Source organism: Jaculus jaculus, chromosome 1, assembly GCF_020740685.1.
Source record: "Jaculus jaculus isolate mJacJac1 chromosome 1, mJacJac1.mat.Y.cur, whole genome shotgun sequence".
NCBI classification, from domain to species: domain Eukaryota; kingdom Metazoa; phylum Chordata; class Mammalia; order Rodentia; family Dipodidae; genus Jaculus; species Jaculus jaculus.
Genome location: NC_059102.1, coordinates 8,127,538 through 8,153,372, shown reverse-complemented (window position 1 = coordinate 8,153,372; position 25,835 = coordinate 8,127,538). Strand labels below are relative to the sequence as shown.

General features: G+C 46.8%; 1 protein-coding gene across 1 annotated transcript; it reads right to left on the bottom strand.

The window, feature by feature from the left end:
• Positions 1 to 1,969: 1,969 nt before the first annotated feature.
• On the bottom strand, positions 1,970 to 21,088 carry Tex36 (testis expressed 36). Its single transcript, XM_004659196.2, has 4 exons — positions 19,820 to 21,088; positions 10,177 to 10,302; positions 8,921 to 9,001; positions 1,970 to 2,376 (listed from the first exon to the last, which is right to left on the bottom strand). The coding sequence occupies exons 1-4, from the start codon at positions 19,868 to 19,870 to the stop codon at positions 2,080 to 2,082; spliced, it is 555 nt and encodes a 184-aa protein (XP_004659253.1). The 5' UTR covers positions 19,871 to 21,088; the 3' UTR covers positions 1,970 to 2,079.
• Positions 21,089 to 25,835: the final 4,747 nt, after the last annotated feature.

The window sequence follows — 25,835 nt, the reverse complement described above, 5'->3', positions numbered from 1 at the left end:
ACATTAGAAGTAGCCCCAAATTCAGAAGTAAAACAAAATTAAAATATTTTACTGTTGAGCTATAAAGATGGCTCAGTGGTTAAGGCACTTGCCTGCAAGCCAATGGACCCAGGTTCACTTCCCCAGGACCCACATAAAGCCAGATACACAAGGTGATGCATGTGTCTGGAGTTCATTTGCAGGGGCTAGAAGCCCCAGTGTGCCCATGTATTCTCTCTCTCTCTTTCTCTCTCTCTCAAATAAATAAATAAAATCTTTTAAATCAATAACTTTTTGTAATCTACACCAATGTAAAAGCATGATTTTATTTATTTATTTATTTGACAGAGAAAGCGAGAGAAAGGGGCACGCCGGGACCTCCAGCCATGATAGATGAACTACAGACGCGTGCATCTGGCTAACATGGGTCCTGGGGAATTGAACCTGGGTCCTTTGGCTTTGCAGGCAAACACTTTAACCACTAAGCCATCCCTCCATCCCAAAAGCATAATTTTAAACAATTCAAAGTAGTTACCAATTCTCATAATACATAAGAATAGTCATAGAAAAAGGTCAAACCTATATGAGGAAAATTATAAATGTTACTTAAAAATACAAGATAGGTTTTAAATAAATGGAGAAATATGCCACAGTATAAAAGTATCAATTTTCCCATAAATTACCATCTAAATTTGGGAAAAATCCTATCAAGTTGGCAGTGATTTTTGTTTTTACTTGGCAACCATACTGAAATTCATACATAGGCAAAATATTCAAGAATAAACAAGAAAATTCTGGTATAAAATAAGAAGCTAACAAAATGATAATTTCTTTGGTCTATAAATGTCCCAAAAGAGGGCATGAGAAAAAAGAAGGAGAAAAATCATAGACACCATTGGCAGGAGAAATGGGTCAAAATTTTCAAAGGCAGCTTGACCATGAACTTGAACAGTATGCCTCATCCAGTCTCGAATGAAACAGGTAGCATTTCAGAATCTGTTCTGAGGGACACAGAAACGTGAACCAAACATGCTCTAACATGTTCATGTAGCATGATTTCTATGAGACCATCATAACCCTGTAAGACCCAAAAGTCATTAACAGTCCAAATGCCCATTATTAAGAAATTAATTTCTAGGGCAGAGAAACTGGCTCAGCTGTTAAAGATGCTTGCTTACAAAATCTGACAGCCTGGGTCTGATCCACTAGGATCCATGTAAAGCCAGATGTACAAAGTGGTGTATGTATCTGGAGTTCGTCCGTGGACCAGGAGGCCCTGGCATGCCTGAATACATGCACGCACGTACACACACACACACACACACACACAGCCTCTCTCCCTCTCTCAAACAAAAAAATTCAATAACTAAAATTAATTTTTAAAACATAATATATCCACATTTGGGGATCAAATGTAGCAGTTTCTTTTAAAATTGCCAGGCATGGTGGCACACAGCTTGAATCCCAGCACTCGGGAGACACAGGTAGATTTGCCGTGAGTTCGAGACCACCCTGAGACTACCTAGTGAATTCCAGGTTAGCCTGGGCTAGAGTGAGACCCTATCTTGAAAAACCAGTAATAATAATAATAATAATAATAATAATAATAATTAATAATAATAAAAGAATTTACACTGCTGTTACAAGAACTCCAAGTTGCAGGATTAGATACTTGAACAAAGGTTAGAGTGTTACATATTGTGAGACACAGTATGTGTCCAGAACATCGCGTGCTGATGAGCCTGTACGGAGCCACACACACAGAATAGAAACTAGTGGCCAAATGGCATTTAGAGACAAAACAAGGACTGGAGCTGCAACGGAATCAGTGGAACTTCTGTTTCATTTCGGAACTGAAAATTAATAGGTCATAGTGATGGAGGATATAATTTTTAAATTCCCCAAAGGTAAATGTGGCAATCTTAACTTTATTTACATATGCATACAGCTTTACATATCTTGGTAAAGACTTGAATGTTTGCCAACCTGATTTAAAGTCATCAAAGGATTTCATCGATCACATGTTGGTGTTGAATGAAAAGTCCACTTTACGAGGTCTGAGGAAATATTACACAACTCGTGAAGAATATTCGAGCAGCTCTAGGGCTCCCACGGAGAGGCAGGCTTTGTGTCATTGGCAAACTTCACCTTTGGTTTCTTTTTCAAAAACTCTGCATAGCTTTGCTTGGGGATGAATTTCATGGCACTCCATCTCTCCTTGTAACATCTTGGAAACCGTCTGAAGCCCGATACCACCATGGCATCTTTGTAGACATACGATATTTGGTTATTTGAAAGGCCATCCAGGCATGACGGAGTGCAGTCACATGCCCAAAGGTTAAAATTTTGAGAAACATGTTGCCTCTTATCTGGAGAGATCTTCTTACGTCCCAAGCCCTGGGAAGAATGACAAGATCACAGGAGGATCTATTCCAGGTCATATCATTTTGTGGTTCTCATTAAGACCAGCTACATGATAAAAAAAACATTTAAACACAGCCTATGACAACCATTATAAAATCTGACCTGCTGAACATAAGCTGAGAACGTCTTGGTTGTATCATTCTCATAGCCGCCAACGCTACTGGACTTCTAGAACCACGGAAAGCCAAACTAGAGAGAGCTCAGCCAGAGGTCACCTGTTAACTGGCCTCAACACCCGAGAACCCGAGAGGTTCCCCTCACCACTCTGGCTGCCTCCCCAGTCCCTAGTGTGCACATGGCTCTTTCTCTAAGCAAGGAGGTTGAATTCTTTCCAAGCCCCACGGAGTCCCCAGGAGTAAGCAGGGCCTTTGGTCTGTGCACAGGCTCGCTTGTGAATACTTCACACCTCACGTGTGTGCCTTCAAAATTGTCCATTTGATCTCCCCATAGCTAGGTGAGAACTGAGAAGGAAAACACTGACACGAGAGACAGGAAGGAAACAGACTCTGGGTTACATAGACTGCACCAATAGGGGCTGCTGCCTGCCCGGATGCCCCACCCTCACCCCACCAGTCAGGTGGCAGCAAGGACTGATGGGTGCCTGAATGAGGATGGCTTGAACAGAGGAAAGAAAGGGCCCAGCAGGCCACTGGCATCCCTGGGTTCAACTGTCTTCAGATTCAACTAACTTGGGAGCAAAAATGCTTTTTTTTTTTTTTTTTTTTTTGAGGTAGAGTCTCACTCTGGCCCCGACTAACCTGGAATTAACTATGTAGTCTCAGGGTGGCCTCAAACTCACAGTGATCCTCCTACCTCTGCCCCCCAGTGCTGGAAATAAAGGGATGTGCCATCATGCCAAAAATATTTCATCTAGACTAGACACATTGTCAATATTATATATATGTATATATATATGGTCTTACTCTGGCCCAGGTTGACTTAGAATTCACTATGTCATCTCAAAGTGGCCTCAAAAATCACAGCAACCCTTCTACCTCTGCCTCCCGAGTGCTGGGATTAAAGGTGTGCGCCATGCCTGGCTAGGAAATAGTATAGATTTTATTTGAGACTCGAGAATCTGCTGATTTGGGTATTCACAGGTGGTTCAGGGACCAAGCCTCGTGTGTACCGAGAGATGACTACATTTAGATACGTGCAGGGATACCCCCGGGGTTGTTGTGGTTTATATAGAGAGACCAGGATGGGAGGCTGGGGCAGACAGGACAAAGGGATGGATATCTAGTGGTCAGTGGCTACTTGCCTGGACATCACGCTGTTAACATATTTTGGGTAGAAAGTTATATTAAGGAAAGGGGGGGGAGGCTCTGGAGAGACAAACTGAAGATGCTGGCTACACTATCCACATGCTCTTCTAAAAAGTCATCAAAATGAAAAAGAAATTTAAAAAAATAGAAAGAATGGGAAAGGGCTGCCAGGTACTTGTTGAACATGTGACTATGGAGTGTCCTGGAAATTTAAGAATTCCCAAAAGAGGGCTGGAGGGATGGCTTAGTGGTTAAGGCATTTGCCTGCAAAGCCAAAGGACCTAGGTTCAGTTCCCCAGGACCTATGTAGGCCAGATGCACAAGGTGGTGGTGTATGCATCCGAAGTTCCATTTGGAGCAGCTGAAAGCCCTGGAGAGCCCATTCCCTCTCCCCCTCTCTCTCTCTCTCTCTCTCTCTCTCTCTCTCTCCCTCTCTCTCTCTCTCTTTCCCTCTCTCTCTCTCTCTCTCCCTCCCTCCTTTCCCCCCTCCATCTCCCTGGTAAATAAAATAAAATTTAAACAAATTTTAAAAAGAAACCTCAGAAGAGGAGAGGGAAGAGGACAGAGGGAGAGGGGAGGAGGCAGATGAGGAGGGGGAGCCGAGAGAGAGAAAAATATCTGCAGGATTGTAACCTTCTAGGGAGCCGAGGCCACTGCTGTGAGCTCCAGGCAGAAGCCATGGGTGGTAGTCTCCAGGGACTGGGAGAAGCTCTTGAGGGCCACTGCCACACCAGCCCCAGAAATGGAAGTACAGAGGTACGGCCCTCTGAAGGGCTAGCTTATCCTCAGAGAAAGCGGTGGGTGCTCAGTTCTCTATTGGGAGAGCGATGTCGCATTAATGTAATTTCTAAAACATCTGCGCTTGAGGGTGACTGCTGGGACACTATCAAGAGAAGCCAGGGGAGCAAACAGATTCAGCCAATGCAGCAAAGCGGGCAGGCCGGAGGAGAAGAAACAAAATGCACTGATACAAACCATAAATAAGAAACAAGGTGAGGGCTGAGGAAATGACTTAGCGGTTAAGGCATTTGTCTGCAAAGCCTAAGGACCCCAGTTTGATTCCCCAGGACCCACGCAAGCCAGATGCACAAAGGGGCTCATATGTCTGGAGTTTGTCTGTGGTGACTAGAGGCCCTGGTGTGCCCGTTCTCTCTATCTGCCTCCTCACCCCCTCTCTCAAATAAGTACATACATTTTTTAAACTTTAAAAAAATGCTTCCTCCTGAAGAAAAAAAAAAAAAAGAAACAAACACCCAAATATAAAGGGTCAAAATTTGTTGTAAATGGGTTAAATTCTTATATAAAGAAATAGGAGGGCTGGAGAGATGGCTTAGCGGTTAAGCGCTTGCCTTGAAGCCTAAGGACCCCGGTTCAAGGCTCGATTCCCCAGGACCCACGTTAGTCAGATGCGCATGCGTCTGGAATTCATTTGCAGTGGCTGGAAGCCCTGGCACGCCCACTCTCCTCTCTCTCTCTCCCTCTCTCTGCCTCTCTCTCTCTCTGCCTCTCTCTCTCTCTGCCTCTCTCTCTCTCTCTCTCTCTCACTCACTCTCTCTCTCTGTCGCTCTGAAATAAAAAAAAAAAAAAAAGAAAGAAATAGGAGCCGGGCGTGGTGGCACATGCCTTTAATCCCAGCACTTGGTAGGCAGAGGTAGGAGGATCACCATGAGTTCGAGGCCACCCTGAGACTCCATAGTGAATTCCAGGTCAGCCTGAGCTAGAGTGAGACCCTACCTCAGAAAACCAAAAAAAGAAAAGAAAAAAAGAAGAAATAGGGCTCTGGGTTTCTTTTGTTTTTTCTTTTTTAAACCGTGTGGCATTTGTTTATAATGGGAGACAGACCAAAAACAAACAACTAACAATTACAAGGACAAAGGAATGAACCTTAGCATTGTTTTCCTCTCAAGGAGAAAGGTATGTTGGCACATAGAGCAAGTTGGCAAACTTCCAGTGTTTCCTGCGAGGCCGTCATTACCTGCTAAGACGCCTGTAGAAACCCTGATTCTATCTCTAACAAGATAACCACTTTGGTTGATGTGCTCGTGTGAATTGTAAGAATTCTCAAATTTTGCCCACCAAACCATGATTAGCAAGGTAAGGTTGTGAGGAGGGGAAATAATGGCTGTGAATTTTATTTGTGAGTTTATATAATTTTGTATTACTTGAGCTTCTTGGGCATGATGTTTCATCTCAGTTTCTTCATTTCCAAATCAACGGAGAGCAATTAGCCCATAGCGTGTTGTGGGGATTAAATCAAACAATGAGAAACGCTCTAGTCTTGCACACGCTTGGTAAATGTTGACTATAACTAACAGCATCTACTTCAAAGCACACTAACCTAACCTTCTCCCTGAGCAACATGAACCTGGTGACGTCCAGGCAAGTAGCCACTGGCCACTACATATCAAGCATTTAAAAGTGAGCTGTCAGGCTGGAGAGATGGCTTAGCGGTTAAGCGCTTGCCTGTGAAGCCTAAGGACCCCGGTTCGAGGCTCGGTTCCCCAGGACCCACCTTAGCCAGATGCACAAGGGGGCGCACGTGTCTGGAGTTCGTTTGCAGAGGCTGGAAGCCCTGGCGCGCCCATTCTCTCTCTCCCCCTCTATCTGTCTTTCTCTCTGTGTCTGTTGCTCTCAAATAAATAAATAAATAAAAATTATTAAAAAAAAAAAAGTGAGCTGTCGAAGAGATATGTAAAATACAAGGCAGATTTTAAGAACTTAGTTTGGGAAAGTGAATGTTAAATTTCTCAATCATTTATATATGATCTGTTATGTGACATGTTGAATTGATAATTTGGGGGGCAATGTTGAGTTAAATAAAATATGCAAATGTGCTTTGACTTATATTCCAATAAACTCATTGGAAGCTGAAAATATTGTAAGTCAAAAATACATCTTGGGGGCTGGAGAGATGGCTTACCGGTTAAGCGCTTGCCTGTGAAGCCTAAGGACCCTTGTTCGAGGCTCGGTTCCCCAGGACCCACATTAGCCAGATGCACAAAGGGGCACACGCATCTCAAGTTCGTTGGCAGTGGCTACAAGTCCTGGTGTGCCCATTCTCTCTCTTTCTGTCCATCTGCTTCTTTCTCTCTCTGTCTGTTGCTCTCAAATAAATAAATAAAAATAAACAAAAAAAAATTTAAAAATACATCTTGGGAAAAATGTACCTCTTGGGCTGGAGAGATGGCTCAAGAGTTATAGGTAGTGACTTGCAAAGCCTGATGGCCCAAGTTTGATTCCCCAGCACCCATGTAAAGCTAGAAACACCAAGTAACACATGAGTCTGGAGTTTATTTGCAGTGACAGGAGGCCCTGGTACACCCATACTCACTCACTCTCACTCTCTCTGCCTTGTTCTCTCTGTCTCTCCCTGTCTCAAATAAATAAAAATATTTTTCAAAAATACATCTAATGTGAAATTTCCCTAGTTTCCCATCTTGGTACCCCTCATAGATAGAGGGGGTCTCCCTCTCAGCTTGAGAGTTTTCCTGCTTTATTCTTTTTGTATTCTTGTTCTCTTAAGGTAAATCTTTCATCATTAAAAAAAATTACATCTAATCCACATAACCTAGCATAACATGGGTTTACTGTAGAGTGCACTGTTTCCCTCACGATCACGTGGCTGAACCAGGAGCTGTGGCTCCTGCCACTCAGAGTCCCAAGAGAAGATGATACCAAATATTTTGCACTCCATATCGATAACACAGAATGAAAGTCTAGATGTGACATTTCTATTGAACGCCCATCTCTTTCATACACTCATAAAGACAACAAATTATAAGCAGAAGACCATCTCTTTTATTAATTTCAACCTGGTTCTTTTTTTAAAAAGATAAATTTATATAAATTTGTGTGTGTGTGTGTGTGTGTGTGTGTGTGGTATATGGGCATGCCAGGGCCGCCTCCTGCCACTGCATTTGAACATCAAACGTTTGCACGTTGGCATCTGGCTTAGGTGGGCAGCTTGGCACAAGCACCTTTAGCTGCCCAGCCATCTTCCCGGCCCTCACTTGTTTCCTTTTATTTTTCTGCAGCTTCTAAACAAAATTTAAAATTATACTGGTTAGGGAGATGGCTCCGTGGTTAAACAAGGCTGCTGGCCCAGGTTTAATGACCCAGTCCCCATGTAAAGAGGGTTGTAAAGCGGTACACACGTCTGGAATTCATTGGCAGCAGCAAGAGACCCTGGCACGCCCATATACACACTCAAATTTTTTTAAAAAATTAGGAGCTGGAGAGATGGCTCATTTTGATTAAAGGCACTTGCTTGCAAAGCCTGCCAGCCCAGGTTCAATTCCCCTGAATCCACACAAAGCTAGGTGCATAAAGTGGTGTATGCATCTGGTGCACCCATATGATTCCCCCCCCTCTACTCCTTGAAAATAAGTACATAAAAATATTCTTTCCAGCTGGGTGTGGTGGTGCACATCTTTAATCCCAGCACTTGGGAGACAGAGGTAGGAGGAGTGTCATGAGGTCCAGGCCGCCATGAGAATACATAGTGAATTCCAGGTCAGCCTGGGCTAGAGTGAGACCCTACCTTGAAAAGACAACCAAAGAAATCAAAATTTACTTTTTTCTAAAACATGTTTTAGCTTTTAAACTAAACTTGCAGTGGTCACTTTACTTCTTGTTGCTGTTGTTTGTTTTGTTTTTCAAGGGAGGGTCTCCCTCAGCGACTGCAAACCAAGTCGGGCCGGGAGCGCCCTTGGGTGGCGTTGCGCACTGGGTCGCTGGGCGTCCCGTGGTTGACGCCGAGACCTGGAGGTCCAAACGCGAGTTCTGAGGCTTCGCGGGCAAGCGCCCCAACCACGGAGCCATCTCTGCAGCCCTTGACCTTGCTGTTGCCCCCAGTGCTGAGCAACAGATACGGTGTCTACATTTTGTGCTCCCAAGAGAATCCAAGCAACCCCATGCCTGGCTGGTCCCCATCTTTGCAGCCTTTCGTCGGCTGCGCTGCGGCTCAGGCTCGGGCGCCCGCGTGCTGGGTGGGTACTCACCGAGCCCGGGGTACTCACCGAGCCTGGGGTACTCACCGAGTCCGGGGGACTCATTGAGCGTGGGGGACTCACCGAGCCCGGGGGACTCACCGAGCCTGGGGTACTCACCGAGTCCGGGGTACTCACCGAGCCCGGGGGACTCATCGAGCGCGGGGGACTCACCGAGCCCGGGGTACTCACCGAGCCCGGGGTACTCACCGAGCCTGGGGTACTCACCGAGCCCGGGGTACTCACCGAGTCCGGGGTACTCACCGAGTCCAGGTAGCATCCGCAGCTCTGGAAGCTGTGCCGGTTGTCATGCGCCGAGAAGGGGAAGCTGTTGTTGACTGCTTGCTGCGGACGGGCCAGGTGGGGGGGAGGGGGTGAAAAGCACGTGTCAGGCCCGCAGGGTGCCCTCAGAGCCGGGGTGCAGCGACGGGGAAGAAAGAGGCACGGAGGGGGTTGGGGACCGCCCCCCAAACAACGAAACCCATCGCCAGCGTGGCGCACACGGCGCCGGCGGAGGGATGTCGTGGTGTGGGTCTTGATTTCCCAGCTCAACCTGACTGCCAAGCGGAACAGTGCTCTTTGGAAGTACCTTATTTGGAGGCAAGGGTGGAAAAGCGTGCAGGCTCACAGAACTAAAAGCTACAAAGCGGGCTGGAGGGATGGCTTAGCTGTTAAGGCGTTTGCCTGCAAAGCCAAAGGACCCAGGTTCGATTCCCCAGGACCCACGTTAGCCAGATGCACAGAGGCCGCACGTGTCTTGAGTTTGTTTGCAGTGGCTGGAGGCCCTGGTGCACGCATTCATTCTCTCTCTCTCTCTCTCTCTCTCTCTCTCAATCTCTATCAAATAAATAAATAAAAATAAATAAAAAATAAAATACATTTTTTTTAAGCTGGAAAGGGCTTTTGATGGCATGGGACCAACTTCTTGTCTAATGGCAACCACAGAAGCCCAGATCCTAGAAGCCCGGAAGCAGGGATTCCGGAAGCCGGAAGCCCGAACCAAAGCCCACAGTGTAGCTGATGTTTTGGTCGCCCTGCGCTCCTTTATGCCGTTGTGGTCTGGAAGTTACTCAGGAGCTGGCCAGAGAGGAAGAACGTGGCTGTCAATGCCTGAAAGCATGTCTTTAAGGTCCCAGGAGGGACCTGTCTGCACCAGGAGGCGGCCTCCTCTCCCGAACATCTGGGCTTGCCATGGAGACTTGGCTATGGTAAATGGATAGGTAGTTCCTGACCAAGAAGAGGTGATTGGGAGCTGGAGAGATGGTTCAGTGGTTAAAGCACTTGCCAGCAAAGCCAAAGGACCCAGGTTTGATTCCCTAATACCAACATAAAGCCAGATGCACAAGGTGGCACATGTGTCTGGAATTCTTTCGCAATGGCTAGGGGGCCCTGGCACTCCCATTCTGCACCACCCCCACCCCCCGCCTCTCTCTGCCTCTGCCTCTCTCAAATAAAGAAATACATAAAATATTTTTAAAAAGAGTTGGTTAGCCACACCTGGGGCCCATGTTCCAACTCACCTTCTCTCGGACTTTATATATTGGTGGCAGCTTTGCCTCCAGTTGCTTTGGTAAGTGTGGACAAAGGGGCTCTTTTAACATAGCACCCGTGATGGATTCCGGGGTCTTCTGCACATTGTGAGGGAACTGGAAACAGAGCACATGCTTTGATTAGAACCAGATACATCTGAGTCTGTGCCAAATAACAGGGCTTCCTCTGTAAAGTGATTAAAACACAATTTGGGTGCTTGTGGCAGGCAGTGGGAATGGTAGAGATCTGCGTAACTCTCAAGTGTTCTTCCCAAGACGCATTTCGAGTCACATGGGGTCTCCCTGCAGGGTCTCAGGAGCCTGGAAACGTTTTACAACCTGAGGAAAATGGTGAGGCCCTTCCGGCCCTCACAGAGTGAATGGAAGTCCTGGGAGAGGACAGGAATGTGCAGTCAGAGGGCTTGCTCTGGCCAAGGAGCTCCCAGTACTTGGAGCCTAGTGACTAATAAATAAATAAATAAAAAGTGGTGGGTACTGGGGAAATAGCCGAGTCGGTAAAGTGCCTTCTGAAAGTGCTGGCTGTGGTGGCTCACAATTGTAATCCCAGTGCCAAGGAGCCTGAGACAGGAGGATCCCTCAGGATCACTGGCCGGATACTCTAACCTCATTGGTGAGCTCGTGACCAATGAGAGATGACCCCTCCCTCCCAAAGAAGTGGACAGTGTACCTGAGGACGGTGCCTGAGGTTGTCTTCTGGTCACATGAACATGCACACACATGCTCAGGCACCCACACACATATGAACACACATCACAGCACACACACATGTGCAAAAAAAAGTGAACTTGGAAGCAGGAATCTCAAGAGGAGAAAAATGAATAGAGACAAAAATCAACAAAAGACAAGTCCTGGCCCCCCAGAGAAGGAAGCGGTGGGGGAGGGGAACCAGGCTGCGGAGTAGACCCTGAGTCCACGTCTGGCCTTTCCTCCTGCAGGCTAAGCGAACCTCATGCAAGAAGCTTGACTTTCCCAACCTGGGTCTCCTTGACTGTATGTAAGCAGGGCTTCTACCTAGCTGTCAGGGAGACTTGATTAAAAGAAAAAGTACAGGCACCAGATAGTGTAGTTTTGCTCACAACTGTATCCTTCCTTGTTCCCAAACCCATGGCCATCCCTAGGGCCAGGTGCCCCTTTTGAAGGCTAATGACACTGTGATTCTCTTTTCATTCTTCCGAGTCTCCAAGTCATTCAGATAGGTGATTGATTGACACCTGGACAAGGGCTAGCCTTTGTGAAAAGGCTGTGAGGATGGGGAAATACTCAGCAGTTAAAGGCGCTATCTTGCAAAGCTGAAAGGCCCAGGTTCTATAAAGCCAGGTGCACAAAGTGACGCATGCATCTGGAACTCATTCACACTGGCAAGAGGCTCTGGCAGGCCATTTTCTCTCTCTTCTCTCCCTCATAAGTAAACAAAAATATTTTTTAAGAAAAGCCTCTGGGGCTGGAAAGATGGCTCAACAGTTAAGGCGCTTGTCTACAAAAGCCTAAGGACCCAGGTTCAACTCCCCAGTACCCATATACAGCCAGATGCACAAGGTGGAGCATGTGTCTGGCCTTCATATGTAGTGACTAGAGGCCCTGGAACGTTCATTCTTTCTCCTCCTCTATCTGCCTCTTTCTCTCTTTCTCAAATAAATAAATGAATAAACAAATAAATAACTAAATAAATAAAAGGCTATGAAGCAGGGCATGGTGGCACACATCTTGAATCTCAGCACTTGGGAGACAGAGGTAGAAGGATTGCTGTGAGTTCGACACCCTGAAACTACATAGTGAATTACAGGTCAGCCTGGGCTAGAGTGAGACCCTACCTCAGAAAAATTAAAAAGAGGGGGTTGAGATAAACGTTATGCTCTTTGTGGGCATTCTCTGCAGCCATGAGAACCTATTGACACATAGCAACAGGCAGACCTTGTCAATGCAGGGCGGAGTGGGAAGAGGAGACAGGATGCAATACGTGACCCGGCACTATGGAACGAATCAATAATCCAGGCACACAGAACAATGGATAATTTACAGGAGCACATTGAAATAAAAGAACTACCATTGAGCACATTTCAGTGGCTGATGGGGTGAAGAGAAGAGAAATGTGATCGAGTATATGAAAGGACCAGGAGAACCCACGTGCAGACTCCAAAGGGCACATGGGTCCCTGAGGTGGGTACCAGCGAAGAAGGAACTTTCCACAGGGTACCACTCTCTGCCATCTGTGTTCCTTAACCATGTATGTGTATTACACTGTCTTTTTTCCCCACAACATAAATGAATAAATTTGTTTCTCATGAGAATTCAGATGATATATACACCTGGTTTAAAAACTCAAATAGTAGGGCTGGAGACATGGCTTAGTGGTTAAGGTGCTTGCCTGTGAAGCCCAAGGACCCAGGTTTGATTCCCTAGTACCCACCTAAGCCAGATGCACAAGGTGGCGCATGTGTCTGGAGTTCGTTTGCATACCCTGGCATGCCCATTTTGCCCCCACCCCAATAAATAAATTAAAATGAAGCATTTTTTTTTAAAACTCAAATAATAATGAAAAGCATAAGAAAATAGTCAGGCCTGGTGGTGCAGGCCTATAATCCTAGAACTTAGGGGCCTGGCTAACAGAGTGAATTTATGGCTAGCCTATATAACTTAGTGAGACAATATTTCACAATTAAAAAGCAAAAATAAATAAATAAAAAAAGCTGGGAATATGGCTCAGTGGTAGCATACTTGCCTAGCAGGTTCAGAGCCTTGAGCCCAATCCTCAGTACCAGAAAAGAAAAAAAAAAGAGTGAGATAACAAGCTCCTAAAATCCTGTCACCCCTTCCCTTAATGTTTTGGATATTACCATTTCTTAATTCTGTTCTGAACACACACACACACACACATACACACACAGATAATTCTGTATGCATTATTATTGGCAATAAGATAAAACATTCATAATTTTTAGAAATCACATATGGAAGTATTTAATTTCTGAACATGGAATGCCTGTCTATCTATCTATCTGGTTTATACATGGGTACAAATGTATGTATACATGCATTCAAAGAACAACCTATGGCGCCCTCAGATGCCCTCTACTTCTTTTAAGACAAGATTTCTCATTGGCTTGGAGTTCACCAAGTGGGCTAGACTAGCTGACCATCATGCCCCAGGTATCCATTTGTCCCTGCCTCCCCAGCACTACGATTACAGGCATGTGCCATTCACCTGGCACATACCTTTGCCAACTTGGTAGGAATTTCCCAAATTTGGTAATTTATGGGAAAATTGACAGTGGTTGGAGGCCCTGGTTATGCCCATTTTCACTCTCTCTCTATATATATCCGTGCTCCTTGCTTTCTCTCTCAAATAAATAAATAAAATGGAAAAAAGAAAAGAAAAGCACTTTACCAATGAATCTGCCTCCCACCCTGGAAGCCTTTTCCTTCACAAGTAGCTTCTGGTTGCCTGCTGCCTCCTCTTCCTGCTTCCTCCACAGAGATGACAATGTTAACTGAGTCCTCACGTGTTATGTGTGAAGAGGATGGGTAAAAAGAAAAGATCATGTTGTCCATCTTGCTTAGCCCCTTCTCACTCAAAAACTTATCCTAGAGGCTGGAGAGATGGCTTAGCGGTTAAGGCATTTGCCTGCAAAGCCAAAGGACCCAGGTTCAATTCCCCAGACCCACGTAAGCCAGATGCACAAGGATGGAAGGCCCAGTATGCCCATTTTCTCCTTGTCTGTCTCTCTTCTCTCTATCTCTCTCACTCTCTGCTTGCAAATAAATAAAAATAATTTTTAAAAAATTAAAAAAAAAAACAGAGGTAGGAGGATCACCATGAGTTCAAAGCCACCCTGAGAGTACAGAGTGAATTCCAGGTCAGCCTGGGCTGGAGTGAGACCCTACCTCAAAAAAAAAAAGAAAACCAAAATACTTACCCTAGAAATATTGCAGCCAAATTATATGTAATTCTACTTTATTCTGGATGATATTTTAAAGACTCTGTGGGGAGGGGTGTGCATACATGGCACTCAATGCATATGTGCAGATGCATGTTTCTGTGCATGCGGTGGAGGCCTGAGAATGTGTGATGTCCTTCTCCATTGCTCATCCACGTGTTTCCTTGAGACAATTTCTGAATGCAGAGCTGCAGTTTTCAGGAACCCCAGTGATTCTCCAGCCACTGCTCCCCACAAGTCCAGGGTTACAGATGTGCAGGGCCATGTCCAGCTGTAAGTGGGTGCCGGCAATTGAGCTTGGGATGAGTCTGTGCCTCTGAGGACATTATGCTTGCAGCAAATACTCTTACCTGCCATGAGATCAAATACTATAAGCTTTCTTATAGCATTTTTTATTTATTTTGTTTTATTTTATTTTCTTTCTTTCTTTATTGTTTATTTATTTATTTTGATTTTTCAAGATAGGGTCTCACTCTAGCCCAGGCTGATCTCAAATTCACTATGTAGTCTCAGGGTGGCCTCCAACTCACGGTGATCCTCCTACCTCTGCCTCCCGAGTGCTGTTATTAAAGGTGTGCGCCACCACGCCCAACTGTTTCTTATTTATTTTTTTATGAAGGACAGAAAGAGTAAGAGAGTGGAGGGGGGAGAGAATTGGCACTCCAGGGCCTCAGGCCACTGCAATCAAACTCCAGACATGTGTGCCACTTGTGCGTATGCATGGCCTTGTGTGCATGAATCATCTTGTGCACCTGGCTTATGTCAGTTCCGGAGAGCCAAATCTGGGTCCTTAAGCTTTGCAGGCAAGTGCTTTAACCACTAAGCCTTCTCTCCAGCCCTCTTCAAGTATTTTTAATGAATTACTTTTAAATGGTAAGCATACATAATACAAAGGGACAGCAAGCCTTCACCCTCACTTTCTCCGCATGACTGAGTAGTGCCCTCCCCCTCTCAGGGGAGCTGGGGATCGGTTGGCAGGCAGCTGTTCGGACACTGACAAGGAAGGCTCTCACTAGTTGAATGGTGACTGACTTGAGCTCATTAGTATTCTGCAAGTCTAGGGACCAAAGCACTGTAAAAAAAGTCTCTAGCATTTTAATTTCACTCTTTTAAAATATATGTTTAATGGCTATAACATGATAGCTGTGGAATAAAGCAGATATTGTAACCATGAAATATAGCTTTTTAACTAGTTGGCAGTGAAATTTTTTTGCTGCCTTCAATCACTCGATGACTAAAATATTAAACAGAAAAGTGAAAGTAGGTGCAAAAGAAGGGGAAAAAAAAAAAGAGTCTCTCTTGCCTGGCAACAGCCAGATTACAACCAGCAAGGTCAACTACAAGATGATTGTCACCTCTAATGGGACAATTACCATCCTCTCAAATGGGCTGCTGCTGATTCAAAGCCAACAGTTGCTTTCATTTCCCCAACTCGTTTTTAAGGGACTTCGTCACTTTGGGAGACTTCACGATCAGCAGCGATCTCTTCATGCTCTTGGGTGCTGACAGCAGAAAGCTTCCCAGTGACACCAGGTACCTGCTGGGCTTGAGACCAGAGGATGACACGAAGCTCCTGGCATGTGGAGCCTCACTTTACCTCTCACAGTGGATCTTGACTCATCATGGTTATCTTCAAAAGAAGAAGGAGAAAGAGGAGGAGGAGAAAGGGGAGAAAAAGAAACCCTTCCATGACTCCCTTGCAGCTAAACGTGCCATGAGATCAAATGAGCCAGATGCCCAAGCCTGGGGGGAAGGTTCCTAAGGAGCCTGCTTTTCCTGATATAAAGGGACAGTCTGAGTGGACAGGTGCCTTCTGTATCATTGTGCTTTGATTTTCCTCTTGTTTTCCTGCCTGAGGCATGAGCTCTACTGTAGTTCTATCCTCGTTTCTCGTACAAAGCACTGACCAAAAGCAGCTGGTGAGAGGAAAGGGTTTACTTTGGCTTGCAGCCCCAAAGGGAAGCTCCATGATGGCAGGAAAGGATGGCATGAGCAGAGGCTGGACATCACCTGTGCCACAGCAGGTGGAAAATGGCAGCAGGAGAATAAGCTGTTCTAACAAGGGGCTATCACACCCCAAAGCTCGCTCCCAACAACACACCTCCTCTAGCAAGACTCACCTCCCAAATAACCATCAGCTGGGTATCGAGCATTCGAAACACAGGTTTATGAGAGACACCTAATTCAAACACTCCAGGCTCACTACCTGCACATATGAAAAGAATCTGGAGCTCTGGAGAAGCTGTTCCAGACCTGACAGCTTCTGCATCTCATTGCTACTTGAAAACTAGGGACCTTCACCTGTGAGGACACTGTAGTCGGAGCTAGTGATCAAACCCAGGACCTTACACATGCCAGGTAAGTACTACTGAGCTACAGCTGCCCTGCAGTCAACTTTTTATAACATTCAGTCAAGCACAATCACGATATGGGTTAGTTTTAATGCATATCCCACATAGCCTCTGGTAATTTTTTTGAGGCAAGCCCAACAGACTGGCCTTTTGTATGAGACGGCGGGGGTGGGGAAAAGAGAGAGAATTGGTGCACCAGGGCCTCCAGCCACTTCAATCGAACTCCAGACACATGTGCTACTTTGGGCACATGTGCAACATTGCGTGCTTGCGTCACTGTGCATCTGGCTTACATGGGACCTGGAGAGTTGAACATGAGTCCTTAGATTTCGCAGGAAAGCACCTTAACCACTATGCCATCTCTCCAGCCCGCCTCAGGTGTTTTGTTTTGTTGCGGTTGTTTTGGTTTGGCTTTTTGTTTCTTTATTTGAGAGGGACAGAGAGAGAAAGAGGCAGAGAGAGAGAGAATGGGCATGCCGGGCTTCCAGCTACTGCAAACAAACTCCAGACGCGTGTGCCCCCTTGTGCATCTGGCTAACATGGGTCCTGGGGAATCAAGCCTCGGACCAGCATCCTTAGGCTTCACAGGTAAGCGCTTAACTGCTAAGCCATCTCTCCAGCCCCCATCAGGTGTTTTTTTTAATATCAAGGTTAAACTTCCTACTTAAGTCACCAGCAGTTGGCTGGAGGAAGTATCCGTGAGGGCACATCTGAATTCCAGTCCAAAAGTGCATGCAGAGCAGGTGTGAGCACTGACGGGCTCCCTGCTTGCTGCCTTTTGGTGTTTGCTGGCTGCTTGGCTGTCTCCCTCGGCTTGGATCTATGAAAGGGAACCAGCTCTTCTGCCATTGCTGGAACGTCCCCTGGATCTGGAAGCTTGAAATAAATCCCTTCCTCCCTAAAACTGTCTGTTTGGAAGCTCATCCCAGCAAGGTGATGAAAGAGAGGAAGCTACTTCATTCAAGAAGCATTTTTTGGGGGCTGGAGAGATGGCTTAGTGGTTAAGACACTTGCCTGCAAAGTCAAAGGACTTGGTTCGATTCCCTGGTACCCATGTAAGCCAGATTCATTGCAGGGCTGGAAGCCCTGACATGCCCATTCTCTCTCTCTCTTTCTCTCCTCCCTTTCCTGCTCAGACTCTTTCCCTTTCTCAAATAAATAAATAAAAATAAAATATTTTTTAAAAAGAATAACTTTTCTCCTCACGGTATGAGGTTGACACTATTTCCTATTTTACCGTGGCTGCCAGGGAACTCAGAGTCAAACTTTTCCCCATCTCAGCCTCTTATTCTAACACATATTTAAACTGGTTATAAATGTGTATTTATACTTTTCTATTTTATTGTGTCTATTTCATACATTATTTTTAATCTTAATGGAAGGATAGAGATTATATTTTGTGCTCATGTGCACGCATATATAAGAAAGACATATGCTATAGTTAGAGGTTCCTCTCTGACTTCCTAGGAACTCTTCTCTCAAATAAATAAGATTTTTTAAAGTTCTTTTGAGCTGGAGAGATGGCTTACTGGTTAAGGTGCTTGCTGACAAGCCTTAGGATTCAGGTTTGGTTCTCTAGTACCCATGTAAGCCAGATGTACAAGGTAGTTCATGCATCTGAAGTTCATTTGCAGTGGCTACAGACCCTGGTGCAGCCATTGTCTCTACATATATATCTGCCTCTTTTAGTCTCTCTCTCTCAAATAAATAAATAAATAATAAAATATATAATAAATAATATATATTAATGATAACATACTAATAAATATTTTAAATCTCTTTTAAGAAAAAACAGGTGCAGGGGGCTGAAATGAAACTAGTCCCCATAGGCTCATGTGCTTGGCCCTTTGGTCCTGACTAGCGGTGCTACCGGGGAAGGTTGTGGAACCTTTAGGAGGTGAAGCCTTGCTGCAGGAGGTGGGCTGCTGGGGGCGGCGGGAGGTCGTGTGGTCAAGCCCGCTTCTCTCCGCTTTCTGGGCAACGTGATGCTGGTTCCTGCTCCTGCCATGATTTCCTAGCCATGGTGAGCAATACCCTCTAGGGCTATAAGCTGAATTGAACCATTTTCCTTACATTAGCTGCTCTGGCCTGGTACGTATGCCAGCAATAAGAAAGTAGCTAATACCAGGGCTGGAGAGATGGCTTAGCGGTTAAGGCACTTTCCTGAAAAGCCAAAGGACCCGGGTTCAATTCCCCAGGACCCACATAAGCCACATGCACAAGGGGGTGCATATGTCTGGAATTCATTTGCAGTGGCTGGAGGCCCTGGTGCACACATTCTCCCTCTCTCTCTCTGTCTCTCTCTCTGCCTGTTTCCCTCTCTCAAATAAATAAATAAAAATAAAAAATTTCAATTTGAAAAAGTAACTAATACAGGAGGGTCCTGGGAAAGTGAGTGAAGCTGGGAAGGAACAGTGTCCCAGTGATAGAGACAGACAGATGATGCATTCCTGAACTCCATCAGTTTCAAGGCCTGGTGGGCAGGAATTTGTATAGACTCAATATAGGGTCCAAGATAATTCTTTGTGCAGTGTGACCCAGAGAAGCCAGAATGATGTACTTTAAAGGGTTCAAGTACAATAATAATTCTTTAAAAAAATATATTGAGAGTGTCCTATGCACCAGATTCTGTTCTAGGAATGAAGAAACACCGTTGAGTACAAAAGACAAAGGTCCGGCCCTCAGGGTGCTTACATTCTCGGTGTGTTAGAAGACAGACACTGTGGAGACAGGAAGAGGAAAGCAGGCAATATTTGCTGCCAGAGGGCTACAAGAGCCAGTGTGCTGAGAACTTTCCTTCTTCCCTACCATCTTCCTTCCTCACTCTATCCTTCCTTCCGTTTTTCCTTCCTTTTTTAAATTTTTAATGTTTTTTGTTTGTTTATGGCACCCTAGGTCCTCTTGCCACTACAAATGAATTCCAGATACATGTGCCATTTTGTGCATCTGGCTTTACATGGTTACTGTGGAATTGAACCCAGGTCATCAGACTTTGCAAGCAAGTACCTTTAACCTCTCAGCCATCTTTCTGCCTCCCTTTTGTTTCAGACTGGGTCTTGCCAAGTAGCTAGGAAGGCCTGGAACTTACCCATCCTCCTGCCTCAGCCTCCCAAGTACAACAAGTGCACCATCACACCCAGCTTTAGGTGCATTATTTCATTGAGCCCTCCCAAGAATGCTGAGAGTCCCACTTCTCAGGTGAAATGACTGAGGCCAACGGGAGGAACTCCTCAGTCATGCTGTCATGAGGGGATCTGGACTCATTTCTGTGCCCTTGACCATGACCATGAAGCGCAAGAAAGCTTCCAAGGGTGCCATCTTTCTTACCCATTTGCCGTCCTTTTCCAAAGTGGGGTTGAAGCGACTCCCTTTGACCATCCTCTCCCAGGAGCCAAAAGTGCTGAGAGTTGACCCTCTCACCTCCCCATGGCCTCAGAAGCCTGACATGTGGGGAGAGCCACTCCTGCTTCTCCTTGTCCCTGATCTTTTCTTCTTAGCCACGGCCCAGGGGCGAGAGCTGGAATGCCCTCTGTTGTCATGGAATGGGAGCTTACGTCACAATGGACAGTCTTCTGAGCCCCTTGAGGATTCTTAGTACTGGCCCCAGTAACAGGTCATACGAGAGTATGAGCAGAAAGCCACCAGGTCGCAGCTGAGCAGCCCCAGTAACAGGTCAAAGGAGGGAGGACATGAAAACCCTGGGTCAGGCAGACACGCTGCGCCTCTAACTCCCGGGCACAGTATCTGAGTTGACGTCCCCGTGGTAACCGCTTCTCCGGGCCTCCCAGTGTTCAGAGAAGTAAACGAGCCCCAAGCTGGGGTTGACCCAGTCCACATCAACAGTGCTGCTGGACCAGGAGTCCTTCCACAGCTGTCTGTCCTCTGTCACACCCTACACTCAGGTCCTTCACCTGCCCAGCCCAGCGTGGAGGCCGCACACAGGCGACATTCATGAACAGTTTCTCTGGGCCAGATGTTGGGCTAAACTATGCACTTTTCCAAGGTTGTGATTTTATTCATTCTCCATGACAGCCTTCTACGTTGGCAAGTGAGTAAGCAAGGGTCGCTCAGCCAACAAATGGGCACCATCAAGATCATGACACAGCGCCAGAAATCATGAATCCTTTCAAGGTCGTTGCCTGGCCTTCCCGAGGCTTCAGTGACAGTTCCTAGCAGCTGGCTGTTGTCCCTGAACCGGACACTCAGTCCCGCCTTGCGTTGCTCAGGGTCGAACTTTCTGCCTTGTTCTTCCCCTTTGGGGGCTGTCGTGTGGATGACTGTCCTGGCTGTCCCACATGCAGCTAAGCGTGTGCATCCACAGGAGGATGCGTCTGGCTGCATCCGGCTCCCTCTTGTGCTAAGAGCATCTGTAGGAGTGTGTGCCCAACTCTCCCTTGTGCCAAGACACTGTCTTCAACCCCCATCTCTGCAAATCCACCCCTCCAGGTTCTAACATGAGTTGCCGTGATAGTGGCCTGAGTCCTTGCCCTCTGCCAACATGGATGGTAAAAAGACAGGCTCCTAGGCATGGTGCCAAAGATCCCACAGACCAGCTGCGTGTGTGATATAAAAGCCACATGCTAAAGAGAGAAGAGGAGGGCTGGTGAAATGGCTTAGTGGTTAAGGCATTTGCCTGTGAAGCCTAAGGACCCCAGTTGGATTCCCCAAGTCCCATGTAAGCTAGATGCACAAGGGGGCGCATGCAACTGGAGTTTGTTTGCAGTGGCTGGAGTTCTTGGCATGCTCATTCCACCCCCCACTCTCTCTCTCTCAGATAAATAAGTTATTTTTGGGAAAAAATAAAAGAGGAGAGGGTGGGGAGACAGTTGTGCAGGGAGCTACAATGGCAGCCTCAGGCTTGCCACGGAAACGACTTTTTCAGCGCTCCCCTTTCCCCTGTGAACCCAGCTGTTGTGCGACATGGTTCTCAGAGAAAAACATCTTTATCAGCAGCATCTGTGGCCACTCACAGGCGACTCTTGGGATTGGGTCTGCTGGGGACGTTCGCCGATAGAGGAGGGGGTGGGGAGGCCCCTTACGAGGCCTCAGGAACCCCTGAACCAGGTGTCTGCAACGAGGCTCAAGATCTAACGGTCTTAGTGACAGATGGAGAGTATGCAGGGGGACGATGCAGGCACAGGGAGTCCATCTAAGCAGCTCTGGAGAGGTTGTCACCCACGCTGGCATAAGACCTTCCGATGCTGCAGCCCCGCTGGGTCTCCACAGTCCTTATAGCAGCCCCTCACGTGCACTCTGTAATGAAGCCCAAAAACTCACTGGTTCGCCAGAGCGAGCCTGGCAAACTGCGCCTTTGCTCCGTCACGGGCGCCCTGCCTTCAGCAGCAAGGGAACAAGGTCGTCTCTCCGGAAAAGAGTGCCGCGGCAGCAAGCTGACGAAGGGCCTCTCCAGCTTTCCTGGGCGCTGCCCGTCCTGCAGACGGTGGTGTGACACCCACTCCAGCAGCCACCCCAGAGTCCTGCTCAACAGCATGCTCAAGACTTGATATGTGGATGAAGATGGAGTCTGGCTAGAGCAGAGGCCCAAATAGCAGGGACCCAAACACAATGCACACTGGTTCTCTCTGCGCCCGGGTTGGAGTCCTGGCTCACTGTGGAAGCTCTGCAGTGCCAGATGCTAGAAGACCAAGGTCCCTCCTGGTTGTCACCACGTCACCACCCCCAGAGGCAGCTGTGACCTAATGGCCCCATATAAGGCTTCCAGGTCCAGGCAGCACACAGGCAAAAGGACAGAGGGGAAGAATGGGTCCATGTATTCGACCAGTCTCAACCTCTTGGCTCATGACACATTGACACACACTTGTCACTGGCTCTGCTGACTCCTTCTAAGAAAGATGTTGTCAGTCACCACACAACAGTTCTTCTCTTGGGCTAGATTTTAAGTCACATGACCACACCTTGCTGCCCAGCGGCTGTGAGATAGAGCTGGCGCTCCCGGGTCACTATCCAACTGAAAATTCTATCACCATGGGAGAAACAAAACCAGTACCCAAGCCCAACTCAAGCAAAGACTCTGCTGCCATGACCAGTGCTACGCGATCTTGAATCTGGACTTCCCAGACGTCTAAGGAGGAGAAGGACGTCTTCATCCCTTACAGCACATGGTGGCAGTTACCAGTATTGTGGTGACAGGGGACCCTAGAAAATGCTTTCCAAACTCAAAAGCTCCTTGGAGAAATAAGGAGGAATACATATGATGTACATGTCTGTGTTTACTGAGTACTTTTATGTCTGATTTTTTTATGATTTTTTTAAGGTATTTTTATTTATTAGAGAGAGAAGCAGAGAGAGACACAGAGAGAGAATGGGCACACCAGGGCCTCCAGCCACTGCAAACAAACTCCAGACACATGTGCCACCTTGTGCATCTGACTTAAGTTGGTCCTGGGGAATTGAACCTAGGTCCTTTGGCTTTGCCAGCAAGCACATTAATTACTAAGCCAGTTCTCCAGCCCTCATGGCTGTTATTTTAAATAACTTTCACATCATCCCTAGGAGATGTGTTGGCTCTTTTCCTTCATTCCCCATCTATCTCCACTCTGCTAGACATCCTGGGGTCTGACCTACAAAGACCACCTCACCTGACCCTCTGCCCTTTGCTGGGGTTGGCAGGGCCAGAAGTGATAGGTGAAGGCAGAGCTGTTTAATGACTAACAACCTGATCTCCTGGGGGAAAACAGCTGGAGTTTTGTTCCACCCTGTCATGGCTCCCTCTGGTCTCTTTCCACAGACAGCAAGCAAGTGGAGGTGACTTGATTTCCTTTGTCTGGCCATGACACATGAGTCACATGGCAGGATGGAAGCTGTAATGGATCATTACATCGCGGGCCAGCTGGGAAGGACTTTGGTGTGTCCATGATGAAAAACACACTCTTGTTTTCTTCTTTTGTATATTGCAAACTACCTGGAAAATGAACTATAGCTCTCCTTCGCACTTAACAACAGCTGCAGGCCAGGGAGATGGCTCAGGGGTTCAAGGTGCTTGCTTGCAAATCCTGCCAGCACAGGTTCAATTCCCCAGCCTCCCATACACAGCTGGACAGGTGTTCCATTGCAGTAGTAAGAGGCCCTGCCATACATGCACGTTTTAAAAAAAAGAAACAACTTCCAGATCCAGACAAGTGAGACCACCTAACAAACAAGAAAGAAAAGCTGACCTCCCATAAGGCTCATTAAATGGAAACTCTCACTAACACTCAGGAAAACTGTTGACTCTACCAGTGGACATGACCTTAAATCCAAACACTATATGACACTGTCATGGTAATGGTTGGTTTTTCAATATCTGGCTGAAACGTGCATAAGCATACACTTTTGCCTCATTTCACACAGGGCTGGATGTAGCCCAGGCTGGCCTCAAGTTTACTACCTAGCTAAAGATGACCCCGAATCAGTCATCCTGCTTCCTCCCCTAAGTGCTGGTGTCACGAGTCTACATGACCATGCACTGCACCGTGTGCTTCCTAAAAGCCTTGGAGAAAGATTTTGGTTAATGATAATTCGGAGAAGTCTTTACTGCCTGTGGAGTTCTGGACCTAACCCATTGCACCAAATGCAGTACTCTATGCTGTGGACGCAGTCACAGTCCTTGCAAAGCCAGCGGGCTGGTGGGGAGACAGACGTCACCCCATAGGCAGCTGGTTTTAATGGTGAGAGGTTCAGGTTCCCCCAGTGTATCTGGCAGAAGTGCTGGGGAGGTGGACCAGTGGCTGAAGCCTTTTGCTCTATAAGCCTGCCAACCTGGGTTGGTATCCTCCAGCATCCGTGTAAAGTTGGACACAAAGTGACACATGTGTCTGTAATCCTAAGGTGCCTACGACAAGAGAAGGCAGATTCAGGAGGACCTCAAAGCTCAAGGGGCCTTCACAATGGCAAAAAAATAACAAGCAGGGGGCCGTCTCAAGCAAGGTGGAAGGAGAGGACTAGCACCCAAAGTTGCCCCGTGGCCTTCACAAGTACACTATAGCAGGAATGCTCACCCCCATTCACACATATCATTAATAATAATGATGACAACAAAAGAAGCCCAGTGCAGGCTAGGGTGGCGTGAACTCCAGAGGAGGTGATGGACTGGAGCAGAGGCTGGAAGGAAGAGCAGGAAGGAAGGTCATGAAGACGGTTCCAAGAGCTGCGGACAAGCGCCTCGCCTTCCGTGACCCCGGCCCGCTGACCCAGGACACGGGGAGGCGGGAGGCAAGACGGGGGGCCACTATACCTATACAGCACTGGGGCCTTGGCTTGCTTTCGTGAAATTTTTTTTAATTTAAAATTTTTATTTTTATTTACTGGTTTTTCAAAGTAGGGTCTCACTCTAGTCCAGGCTGACCTGGAATTCTCTATGTAGTCTCAAGGTTGCGGCCTCAAACTCAACAACGATCCTCCTACCTCTGCTGGTACTAGAGGCGGGTCCACCACGCCCAGCACAGGTTGGTATATTTTAATGGGTGGGCAGCTGGTTTAGCCAATTAGTCTTTTTTTTTTTAAATTTTTTAAATTTATTTATTTATTTATTTGAGAGTGAAAGACACAGAGAGAGAAAGACAGATAGAGGGAGAGAGAGAGAATGGGTGCGCCAGGGCTTCCAGCCTCCGCAAACGAACTCCAGACGCATGCGCCCCCTTGTGCATCTGGCTAACGTGGGACCTGGGGAACCGAGCCTCGAACCGGGGTCCTTAGGCTTCACAGGCAAGCGCTTAACCGCTACGCCATCTCTCCAGCCCCAAGCCAATTAGTCTTGATGTCAGGTGTGTTGGGATCAAGATCTCTGAAAAAGGGCAAAATTCCCAGAAATCTTCATTCTCTATAAAGGGTCTTCTCAGAAGGGAGTAGAGGAACTCTGTAAGGAGACAGGGCTAAGGAAAGGCCAGACCCTTCCGACATTTCTGACCTGTAGTAAACTTGAATGACCTAGAGTTTCCTGTACGGGCTTGCGGTGGTTGGATTCAGGTGTCCCCCATAAACTCAGGTGTTCTGAATGCTAGGTTCCCAGCTGATGGAGATTTGGGAATTAACGCCTCCTGGAGGGAGTGTATTGTTGGGGGCGGGCTTATGGGTGTTATAGCCAGTTTTCCCATGCCAGTGTTTGGCACACCCTCCTGTTGCTACTGTCCACCCTATGTTGGCCAGGGGGTGATGTCCACCCTCTGCTCATGGCATTATTTTCCCCAGCCTTCACGGAGCTTCCTGTCAAGTCTGTAAGCCAAAATAAACCTCTTTTTCCTAGAAGCTGCTCTTGCTTGGGTGATTTCTACCAGCAATGTGAACCGGACTGCAACAAGACTTAAGGACAATTCTTTGCATTTAGTCATGGAGAAATCCATTCACT

Excerpts from the sequence above, each read along its gene's own strand:
- Tex36 (XM_004659196.2), bottom strand. The coding sequence starts at position 19,870 with ATGGTCAAAGGGAGTCGCTTCAACCCCACTTTGGAAAAGGACGGCAAA. Across the intron at positions 10,303-19,819 it reads TGGAAAAGGACGGCAAATGG|TTCCCTCACAATGTGCAGAA; the intron begins GTAAGAAAGATG and ends CTCTGTTTCCAG. Across the intron at positions 9,002-10,176 it reads TATATAAAGTCCGAGAGAAG|CAAGCAGTCAACAACAGCTT; the intron begins GTGAGTTGGAAC and ends GCCCGTCCGCAG.